The following is a 12242-nucleotide window of genomic DNA, read 5'->3' as shown; positions in this document are numbered from 1 at the left end:
ACACTCTTGGGTTTCAGGCTAATGGGTGAGTAGAGCTTCTCAGAAAATGCCTGGGTTTTTTTCTGCCAAACATTTCAACTTTTTGTCAAAAATCCAAAAAATGGAAAGCTTTTGGTTTTCAGGATTTGTTGTTGTTTTTTTTAAATAATAGTCAAAAATTTCTATGGAAAGCAGAAACTTCTAGTGAAGGTTGCAGTTACTTGAAAACCCAATTTTCTGTCAAAAAATAGCTTAGATGTAAAATTTTTGGTCAGCCCTGGATACAATTTTCAGAAACTGACTATTTGCCCTCCTGTTTTAAACCTATATTTTTAAAGGACATCCTGTTAAAAAAATCTTTTTTTATTCATTGATTCTAAAGACAGAAGGGACCATTATCTGATCTCCTGTATAACAGGTGGCAGATTTCACCCAGTTACTCCTATTATTATTATTTTCATATATCTAACTCAGCAACTTCTACTTAAAGCAGAGGCTGTTCTATGTATTGGGGAATAGAAGAAACTCCACAAGTGAGACTGGCACAAACAGATGTTGTACATCCCATATTTGTCCAGTAGAATTCTTTTTCTTTCTCTGTAGCTTTCATCAGTCTTCTCCCACAATCCTGTCCCCATTCTGTCTGCTTTCTGTTCCACTGTTCACTTGACTTCTCTCCCACTCTCCTCTTTTAGTTCCTTTTTCCATAGCGTAATGCAAAACCAGTAACATTCAGTATGAAGCAGTCTGTGGACCCATGATATCTGAGTGGATTCAAAGTCATAACGACAAGTTTGTCCATCCTAGCATAAATTTAAAGAGAAAAAGAGTCTAGAAAATCTGGGTCCAAGAGCGTCCAACAATGAACTGATCATAATGGTCCCTTCTGACCTAAATATCTATGAATCTATGAACAACAATTTGACTGCTTACTGTATATGGGCGTCATCCAAAGCCCAGTGAAGTCACAGGGAGTCTTTTAATTGATCAGGTTTTCTATGCATATGTGTATCCATGTTAGGGTGACCAGATAGCAAGTGTGAAAAATTTGGACCGGGGGGGGGGTAATAGGAGCTATATAAGAAAAAGACCTAAAAATCGGGACTGTCCCTATAAAATCGGGACACCTGGTCACCCTAATCCATGTGCACATACACACAGTACAGAATACTGTATATACACACCTACATTTATCCTTATATCGGAGAGAAACCAATAGACAGATGGGCCAAGACTGCACAGGCATAACTGAGGGTAGAATTTGCCCTACATTTTAATGCACTTTGCACTGGGGAGGGAGAACCAACAAGTAACGAATCCAGCATGCATAAGGACTGCATAATGACAAGCAGTGTGGGGAGGAAGTTGAGGAATGAAAAAAAAACAAAACAAAAACCAAACCTGAAAGGTTTTTCCATGCCTCTCTCTGAGAAAAGAACCGTGCACAACAAATTGGGAATCAAGCATAATATCTTCTCCCATATGTTGCATGAGGAATATAAATGAGGACTAAGCAAACATTACACAGTTCTATGCTCTTGGAATTAAAATGATACATAGCAATAGTTCCCTGACAACCAGGATAAGGGAGAGAAGAGTAATCAATCTCTAAACCCAGATAATAAGGTCAGAATATGCATAAAGGGATGAAGTCATAATGCATGGATTGAATAATTGTAGAGTTGCAAGTGCCTTCCCCTCATGTCAGAATAGAAGTAGTCACTAATGGATTTTGCTTCATATTTAAGAGGCAAAATTCACAGTTGTAATGTCTGAAAAAAACAAGAAAACCTTGAAAGGTAACATGTGGAGGAGAAGGGTCAGAAGAATTCAGTTCTGGTCTAAGACAAACACCAGCCATTAGGTAAAGTTCTTATAAGGATATTACATAAACATATTTTAAGAACTCCATATGCTTTCTCCAAGAACCTCTGTCAGCCAGCTAAATAGAGAATATGTACCTCTCGACATATGCCTTCAACTGAGCTCATCCTTATGAATGAATTACTGTCCTAGAAATACGGTGTCACAGTCACTTCAGCGTGGCCTAATGTTCTGGTGTTAAAATAAAGACTAAGAATGTCTGGTGTAAGTAGAAAAGAAAGGATCAATAACATCCTTGATATGATAATCTGCTGCTCTACTGATACCTTTGGAAGGCAATGCTTCATTACCCAGTAAGACACCAAAGCTCATTGTAAACCAAAGCTCAATGTCAAGCACAAAATCTTCCACAATGTGATCTGAGTCCAGGGAAGGGCCACTGAGTTTGGTTCATTTTTCATATAAAATTGCACACAGTGTGCACCCTTACAAACTACTCACTTGCCTTAGACAACTAAATAACTTCCCCTATAGTTTGCAGGATATATATTCCTCTGTGGAGTAACTTCCAAGCAGTGAGAGAAATTGGGTGCCTTGTCTGAATTATCAAAAGGTATCTCATGAGGGCTGGTCTACACTACCGCTTAAGTCAATGTAACTTACGTCACTCAGGGGTGTGAAAAAGACATCCCTCTGAGCAACGTAAGTTACATCAATCTAAGCGCTGTCCACAGGGACACTATGTCGGTGGGAAATACTCTCGCTGTGGTGTAGATTTGTCCTCACTTTATGAAAAGTGAAACTATCTCAAATAAAGATTTTTTTGTCCCAGATCATAGGGATCAGATGCAGCAAAACTTCTAGTCAGATGTGATCAGCTGGTTCAGATTTCACCTCAGTGAATCTAATTTGATTCATTCAACGAGTTAAGAATATGCAAGTGTTGTGTCTTAATTTCTTAAATTCGAACAGAAGGAAAATGCCCTTTGATAGCGCTGGTCTCTTGTGAGTACAGCCAGCATATGTTAATCAAAGACATCTTTTTACTTGGCTCTACAATATCCTTCCTGATCATTGTATACTACATGGATTGTCCAAGTCCATTCGCTAAAACATCCCTTGCTTTACTGTGTAAAATGCCAATCAAATACTGTTTGAAGATGCTAAACTTGGCCACAGATTAATGTTTCTCAACAAAGGAGTTAAAATGCTACAGGTGTGGATGAACAGGCATAGATCCATCTTGGATCCCATTGTACAACTAGAAACATTTTCCCCAAATCTCTGGCGCAGCTCTATCAAAAATTCTGGTTTGTTACTGTGTTTGTTATGATACCATACCACGTAGTCTCAAACTGGGAAGGGTTCGTCTCATCATGAGATAAGAACTCCTACTGTGTGCTGGATGATCAGAAAACATCAGAGCACGGGTTTTTGTCTGGGCTAGAGAAATTGCTTGGTATATTGTAAGCTAGTGTAATCAAGTTACAGTGCTCACATATTTGGTTGCTAACGGGAAGCAGTCTTTTTTCATATGTACAAAGAAATCACAAACATGGAGGGAGACAGATAAATCAAATCAGATTTATCTTGACACAACCAAAACTTTTTGGAGAATGTTATTCCTTCCGGACACAAGTTTGTTTCAAATTCTCCTGGAACAATTCAGTATAAAAACACTTTCAAAGTATTGTGATCTTTCAAACGTTGAACCACACAGTAAAATTGCATCCGCAAATGTTGTCTGGAAGAACTCTTTTTGTGTTAATAGGTAAAATTCTACATTTTTACAATCTCTATAGATTACAATCTGTTAAGTGTCCCAATGGCAAAGAAGAAGACATATGTAACAAATACAGATCTACATCGAGGAGAGTTCAAGACCTTCCAGAAATGCAGGCTTTAAAGTTTAATATCTCATTAATATTCACAGAGGGGTGTCCTGAAATCAGTATACTAAAACATGAAAATCTTGACAGCTCCATACTTAGAGGAAAATATTACTCAGTATTAGTTGTTGTTTTTTTACCATGAGTAGTCTAAAAATACATTTCTGTTAGAGGCATTTTTGTTATTACATTAAAAATAATTGAAAATGTGATAATTGGATATCTTGAATAGTAGATGCTGTAGTCATGCGGCCCAATAGAACTAACTGATCTGTATTCTTAACTTAATGACCACCACATAATGGTATCAGACCTGTACCACGTGCCTTTATTTGGATGCACCTTCACAGAGGCAACGGAACTGTGAAGTACCATCATTTTAGCCCTTGGATGTCTCTTGGATCCGTTCCAGCACTCCAGTCAATATCCAGACACTTGACAGTTTCATGTTCAGATGCACATTCCATCTGCACAGAGACACATCATTGCCTTTCTAGACAAATACTCATGTTACTACCTTGATGTACACAGTGTGACTAATCACATCTTTGTGCTGGTGTCTTGATGCATCAATGCCTAGATGTAAATAACACTAGTAATTCATTTTAACATCTCACCACACTGTCAATAATGTGGTGTTTCCCAGCAGACAGCTAGTGTGACCCAATTAGCTACCCTGACTCAGCCTTGTGTATATGCCATGGCACATCTTTGCAAATGCATCTGATTCAGAAAATTCCTCATGTTATCACCATGAACAGTGTCTCCTTAGACAGGGTACCATGACATATCTTTTCACTGGCCTCAGAAGGCATTTAGGCTTTGCTGTCAAGATGCAAATGTCAGCTCCGAGACATGCTAGGATGCACACTCACATAGTGCCACAACAATAATACAGTCAAAGGAACACCATAATGCTATGAGGCAGTCTGCAAAATCTCTGGTATCAACCTCCATATCTGGACTTTGAAGCCATCTGACTTCCCTGCACTTCCTTGGTGCAACAAATATTTCTAATGGAAATCCACTAGCGAGTTCCTTAGTCATTAGAGAACTACCTCTCTTGGGTAAGAAAAGAGCCTAGCAGTTGGAAGCTGATATGTCCCTTTAGGGTGATAGCAATTACATGCCTCTCTCCCAAGGTTTCTAAATTCTGAGCTTGCTAATCAGCTACAATGTATCATGTTGAAAATGGAGTGTGGTTCTGTTCTAATCTACCGGCCACTGGACAACTTGTTCTTTCATATCAAGTTACCTGATTTTCCTTATTCTCCACCTCCCTTTTAGGTTTTCACACCTTTTGGTGCATGCAGCATATGCCCCAAATATGTAAAGCGAGTAATACACATACATGTAACACACGCTACATAGAAACAACACAGGAGAGTGTTTTACTCTCTTACTTTTCCATGCAACTTAACTGAAAGTAACCTTTACAAAAAGGAAAATGTAATTCTTGATGAGATCCAAACCTCTTTAAACTCAGTTCAGTTCCCATTCTAGAAATGCATTACTCCATCTTATCACTTTCTTACACTATACATTACACAGCTTTATGTTTTGACAATGTCAAAAACATTTTTTTACTGCTGATAAGAATTTTCCCACCAACATAGAATATTTATTGTTCTCAGAGATTTCTTTTAATTGTTTTTCACCATTATTAAGCATACCAAATATGGGATACAATGAAGGGGCGCATGGGCACATATGTACTCGCACAAACACACCTACACAAATTGAATGAGAAGATTTAAATCATGTGGGATTCATTTCTTTAGCATCAGTAAGATTGTCCACACCCTCAGACCCACAATTTAAAGCATTTGGAGTTACAACAATGAGAGTGAGATAACACACAAGATTGGTTTTCAACGCAAGTAAAATAGAATCTACAGTAAGGAGCAGCGCTCCAAGACCCAGTGCAGCAAAGTACCAATGGGAGTTGAGGAGTATGTGGCTCTCCTCTGTACCTTGCAGGATTGAGCCCATAATTATTGCAGTTGAGAGGACTAGACTAAGCCTGCTCCCACTGAAGTCAATAAGATGAATGCGATTGACTTCAGTGGGAAGAGGATTGGACCCCAGGTTAGTATGTTAGTGCCAAATCCTGCTAGTCACAACTAGTCTCATTGACTTCAACGGGATTACTTGCGTGAGTAAGCAAACAACACAGGTTACATACCTGTAAACTCCTTGTTGTGTTTTATGCATGGACAATTATCACTCATACAGGCAGTGTGTAATAATATCATGGAATGATAAATGATATTATACGGCTACTTACCTTTCCTATCTTTATGCAGGAATTAATAGTATCTAGGAAATCAGCTTTTTTTTCATTTATAGGCACTTCAGTTAATTCCTTTCCTATTAATTCACCTATCTGATAGCCCATCGCTGTTTCAAATGCAGGATTTACGTACTGTGAAATAAAACCAAAGCTCATTAAACACAATACTTAAAGGAAGAAAGTCAAGACAGACCTGCATTTTGACCTACCTTGTTAATACCTAGTGGTATGTTTACTAAGCTGAAATAAACGTCTTTGTATGTATTATTCATAAAACATACACTTCAATTTTTTTAGCACAACAAAACAAAAATCCAGTCCAGAAGCCTGGCGCTCTTACAAAACAAGCCTGTGTGCGCACATGAGCAGAGAGAGGGGGAAATATATTTTGTTATGGAAATACAACATAGTTTTGCATTTCTAAGAAGTTATTATAGACAACAAATACTCTTGAAAAATTAATCCTTTCAAACTGAGACCAATCTCAGTGTTGTGAAAGACACAAACAGGATGACGAGATTTTGTAGGGCAGAGGAGTATTAACCAGTAATGTTGCTAAATTCTGTCTTTTCTTTATATGAACCAGCTAAGGACTGGGGGGGGGGTCTCTGGGCCCCACACAAAGCTCAAGAAAATGGGCTGTGTGAAGGGGAATCTAAGAGTGCTGGGAGGCAGGAATCCTTCTCCATAAACTGAAGGTGCTTGATGATGGGCGGGGGGCACAATTTAAAGGTTTGGCCCCATCCAACAGCTTGAGTCATGTCTCCCCAAGCACCCACCCCCTCTTACCCTCAGCGGCCCTTCCCTGCAGCTCCCAGATATTAGCTCTGCATGGAGAGGTACTGGCAAACAGCTGGGAGCTGCAGGGCAGGGCTGCTGCTTTAGCTCTACAGGGAGAGGCAAAAGCAGCGGCTCTCCCTGCAGCTCCCAACTTGCTGGTTTGAGCCCCAGTGTGTACAGAGGGATGGATTCAAGTCTTCAAGGACAATGAGCTTCAAGGAAATGAGTTTTGTGATTTTATTCTAGTCACTTGGGGACATTTGCTGAAACTTGACTAAAACTTACACTCAGGGGCCTTGCTGCACTTGGAATTAGCTTCGCTTGCCGTTAGGTTTTAAAGAAAAATTAAATTAATTTACAACACTTTAGGAAAAGAAAGTTTATAAAACCGTGGCTGTGTTCACCAGCAGTTATCAGCAGCATATGAAATGAGCATCACAAAAAGACTGAGAGCCAGATCTGCAGCATAACCGCAAAGATTACTTATTTTTTAAAATGTACTTGGTTTATACAGGATATTTTAAACTGAGGAAATTGTACATGAGAGCTGAATTCGTCTCATCTGTTTAGAACTATTAGGTCATATGCTTGAACCTCTTTTAAAGAAAGGGTACATATCATTGTGGATGAAATAAAATTTAGTGAACCCACAGAACAATATTTTATGCTTATAAAAATAACTAGAACAAACCTGTATCACATGGTCTTCACTTGTGATCTCAATGGCTTCTTGACTTTTTTCGAGTGCTGTAAATATTGAATTACAAGCCCTTGTAGACAGAAAAAAACCCAATGAATTAGATTTAATTTACGTGTCTCTTATAATCTATATAAAATATCATACAAAGAAAAAACACAAATTCTGGCAGGAGTTTGTGCTTTAGGGATTAATAGGGACATACTTCTTTGGCTAACTAACTTTCTGTAATGAGCATCCATACAGTAAGAAGAAATCTTCTTTTTTGGATGAGAATAAATTTGGCCTTTTTTATTGTTGATGTTTTCTCGAAATTGGTACAATTACCTTAGTTTAAATTGTGCCCGCACTTCTCCAAATTCCAGCTGAATTAGCTCATTGTAACAGGCCATGATATTGGAATTTTCTACATATCTCTGTAAATGAAAAGTTAGAAAGTTGACTTTTCTGTCAATAAAGATATGCTGTTTTAAAGAAAAAAGAAATTATGAATGACAGCAGGGATGCATAAAATTAACACATTCACAAGTAAAGAGCTCTAGAAACTTTTATCAGGGATTTAACACTAACATTAACATTTCCTCCAGGTGTTACAGTTTGAAAAAAGCAATAGAAAATAAAATGTAACAACAAGATAAAAACAGCATGCTGTGTCAATGTGACTATCAACAAAGTTAATAAACAGGATCAAACTAATTTCTGTTAAAATTATTTGTCTTCATGCTGTTTAATTTAAATAACAATTAAATCATATTGTTAATAAAAAAAAGTCAAATTTCAACACTAAGTTTACATGGTGTTTAGCTTTCTAGGTCATAATTTCCTGGATAGAAACAAACAATGTTACAAACAAACAAACAAACTGTTACATGACAAGATATTAGCCCTTGCCTAGTGTGTATTCATTTTGGGCCTGAAGCAAGGCCTAAGGAAGTCAACAGAAAGACTCCCATTGACTTTGGTGGGTTTTGATTCAGACTCTTTATGTGTTTGGCCAAAGGGCTTTTCTACACATGAAGCTGTTCCTGATTAACTGTTCCCAGATAACTCCATGGGTGGACACATATTCTGTAATAAAAGTGCCATCTTCCTATTTAATTTAACCAAAGTGGGTTAAACTAAACAGGTACAAGGAACTCTTATTCCAGAATAAGCCTGTCCATGCATGGAGTTATGGCACTTCAAATACATCCCCTACGTTAATCAGAAACAACTTCCAAGTGCAGACAAGCCCTTTGAATCTTCATTCGTGCTAAAGTGCCATGGACTTCAAGGGGAGTTGATGAGGAGTAAGAATTGCAGGAATGGGTTCTAGAAAGATAATGCCAAGGCTGTCAAGCCCCTAATCCTGAAAATACTTAAGCACTCTGCATAACTTTACTTATCTGAGTAGTCCCTCTGAAGTCACTGGATCTACTCAGATGCATAAAATTACTCCCATCCTTTAGCATTTGCAGCATTGAGGTCTAACTACAAATAAGGACAGGGATGCAAAAGCGCTATGACAGAGTAGTAAACAAACTAGTGAACATGCACCATGCATCTTACTATAAATCATGCACTTTTTGTTCCATTGTCAGCTTAATGTACTGAAGAATCCACCTAACTTACACACTAATAAGCACCAAGCCTGCTTAATTGGGATAGTTGCCAGGGAACAGATTCAGTGTAATGCATTCCAGATGACTCTAAACCAGTGGTTCCCAAACTTGTTCTGCCGCTTGTGCAGGGAAAGCCCCTGGCAGGCCGGGCCAGTTTGTTTACCTGCCGCATCCACAGGTTCGGCCGATCGCAGCTTCCACTGGCCGCGGTTCGCTGCTCCAGGCCAATGGGAGCTGCTGGAAGCGGCGGCCAGTACGTCCCTCAGCCCGTGCTGCTTCCAGCAGCTCCCATTGGCCTGGAGCAGCAAACTACTGCTCTAAACAATAGATAAGAGCACCTGACAATGTTTGAACCCAGTTTACAGGTGAGAATTTGTATTTGATAGCATCAATTTCCCATAGGATGTTCTATGTTCACTACAAGTTACTTCCCTGCTCTGTTACCGTATGGCTACTAATGGGTCAGTCTGGCCCATATATACTTATGAAATGAAGTGTAATGCTTTTAAATTTCTTTTAAAATCAGCATATAAAAAGTCTCTGATAGTTAGGATGATCTTGGAAGTGGTCATGTTTCTGTTTCCATTGGGATATGCTAGCTCAGGAGGAGACAATATAGAACAATGGACTAGAGAAGGTGAGGCTTTGCAGACTGGACTACTGACAAACTGGACCACTGAAAACCAAACCGCAACACAGCTTCTCATATTACATCATAGTTCACACATTACAGAACGATCCAGGGGATGACAATACATACGCACCCTTGTGAAGCCTGCTGCAATCAGTGGCAATATTGATGACTCCTCCCGATCACTATGTCTGTCAAAACAGAATGACAAAGTCAGAAATGCTTCTTTTGCTGATTCAGTCTTGGTCCCACAAAGAATCCTTAGCAGGATTGGGGCCTAAAACACACACTATGTAGCCAAGCATTACAGTTTTGTTATTGTAAATCAAATACACTTCTTGTGCTTTGATAAACATCTTGAATGTTAAGTTTAATTTTCAGTAAATGTTACATCAAAATTATCATTTCCATTTTCAAGTATGCTCCCTAACTTTTTTGCAACACAAAAATCAATGCTTCATGCCAACAGACTTAAGAAATCGCTTGACTAGTCCATGTTTTTCTATACTCGACTCTTTACTGTTGTTGCTACCCTTGGCTAATGGAAAATATGGGGAAATTGAAAGTTGACATGGCCAACTGGTTTCAAAAGGTGACTAGTGATTTTGGGTGCCTCAAATCTTGGATGTCTAACTTGGGACATTCAGTAGGGCCTGGTTTTCCAAAGTCAGGTGCTCAGCACTTTCTGAATATCAGGACTCTTTAAGGTGTGACAAGGTGGATACCCATAAAAAGAGGCACCAAAATCACTCATTATTTTTGAAAATCTTGGCCATATTATCTTTCAATATTTAAAAAAATATGTGTATATCTTGGGATGGGAGAAGTTGGAGGAATGGCAATTGTTTTAGGTTTGGTTAAAAAGTATATCAGAGGTAAGGGAGGCTGGTGAAGCAGGTGATGTAATTGCTTGCATTTAAATAGTTCTTCTGATTTGAAAACCTCAGGGCACTCTAAGTGGGTATAATTCCTCTCTTTTACAGATGGGAAAACTGAGGCATAGCAAAATTAAGGGACTTGCCCAAGGTGAGACAGAGTCAGTGGCAGATTAGAGAATAGATCTAGGTATCTTAGCTTCCAGTGAGACAGCTGCTGGAATAATGTGCTCAGTTCTGGTGCCCAGAATTCAAGAAGGATGCTGATAAATTGGAGGGGGTTCATTGGCACAAAAATGGTTTTTCTACAGTAAGATAATTGACACATGATCAATAGCTCCCAGTAAAATCCTAAATGGACATAAGGCATTTGCATTTACCGTCAGGTTGCTAGGCGAAGTCAAGCACTATACTCCCTGCCTGTGGCTGGCTCACTTTGTTTATCTTGCGCTAAAAGTCCAGTGCCTTGTCTTGCCACGTTCTTACGGTGGGATAGCTAACATGTGTTAGTTATACCATGGTAAAAACACACCTTTATCTTTGGTCAGTGAAGACACAGCCGTACAATGTACTATTCAGTAGAAAATCGGTCCCATGGCATGTCTACACTGCAATAGGAGGTGATCCGCAGCTTGGGAAGGCATATCCACGCTTGCTTTCATCTAGCTAGCATGGCTAAAAATAGCAGTGAAGACCTGGCAGCACAGGCTTCAGCATGGTCTGTATAAGCCTGCCCCACACCCTGGATATGTATTTTGCATTGCTAGCCTGTGCAAGGGTCCATGCTGCTGCAACATCCCTGCTAGTTTTAGCTGGGCTTCCTAGATTAAACCTTGCACAGGTACATAGGCACCGACTCCAGGCATGCTCCGGGGCTGGAGCACCCATGGGGAAAAAATTAGTGGGTGCTCTACACCCACTGGCACCCAAGCTCCCCTCCCCACCCTGCCCCACCTCACCTCCTCCTCCGCCACCTCCTCCCCTGAGCGCTCCGCATCCCCGCTCCTTCACCTACCTCCCAGCGCTTGCCGCCGCCAAACAGCTATAGCAAGCCCCAGGAGGGACGGGGGAGGAGCAGGAAAGAGGCGGGGCTGGAGTGGGGATTTGGGGAAGGAGTCGGAATAGGGGCAGGGAGGGGTCGGAGTTGGGGCGGGGACTTTGAGGAAGGGGTTAGAATGGGGGTGGGAGGAGCTGGGGCAGGGGTGGAGTCGGGGTGGGGCCAGGGGCAGAGAGGGGTCGAGCACCTCTCTCTCTCTCTCTCTCCCTCCCTTATTTTCTTTTTTCCCCTTTAAATTACTCGCATAAAAGCCAATCCAGCTTTAAGGACTGCCATGGCTGTGTATGTGACCTAGTTGTCACAGTCATAAGATTTGCCAGCAGCTTCCTTTGCCGTGGCCTAAAGTGCCACCTGCCAGCTTATTTTTCTTTTGGCCAATGCTTCTTTCTGCTAAGATTGTACTCCAAACACAGTGCAGTGGAATCAAACAAGAGAAAAAGAGGAGGAAGTAGTCAAGATCAAGACTGTCTAAGTGGGGGGGTGATTCATTAGGCCGGGACAGAGGCAGCCATTGGGCCTGACTTCAGCAGAAAGGTAAGGAATACTAACAGAGCTGGATCTGTAGTGGAGAGGAGGAGTTGGAGAGACTAGAACAGAGGGTGGGTAAAGGTGGCTG

The 12242-nt window shown here is 40.2% G+C and overlaps 1 protein-coding gene across 4 annotated transcripts in view; it reads right to left on the bottom strand.

The window, feature by feature from the left end:
- Positions 1–12242, bottom strand: part of PDE8A (phosphodiesterase 8A) — a 198436-nt gene that overhangs the window by 36482 nt on the left and 149712 nt on the right. For all 4 annotated transcript variants that reach the window (XM_073304039.1, XM_073304041.1, XM_073304040.1 and 1 more), the window contains 4 exons: positions 9828–9885; positions 7790–7878; positions 7457–7535; positions 5980–6117 (listed from right to left, as the gene is read on the bottom strand). In XM_073304039.1, coding sequence (XP_073160140.1) covers positions 5980–6117; positions 7457–7535; positions 7790–7878; positions 9828–9885 — 364 coding nt within the window. The remainder of the gene's footprint in view (positions 1–5979; positions 6118–7456; positions 7536–7789; positions 7879–9827; positions 9886–12242) is intronic.

Source organism: Lepidochelys kempii, chromosome 10 (genome assembly GCF_965140265.1).
Source record: "Lepidochelys kempii isolate rLepKem1 chromosome 10, rLepKem1.hap2, whole genome shotgun sequence".
In the NCBI taxonomy this organism is placed as follows: Eukaryota; Metazoa; Chordata; order Testudines; family Cheloniidae; genus Lepidochelys; species Lepidochelys kempii.
The sequence above is the reverse complement of the archived record's forward strand: the minus strand, read 5'-3'. Positions and strand labels throughout refer to the sequence as shown.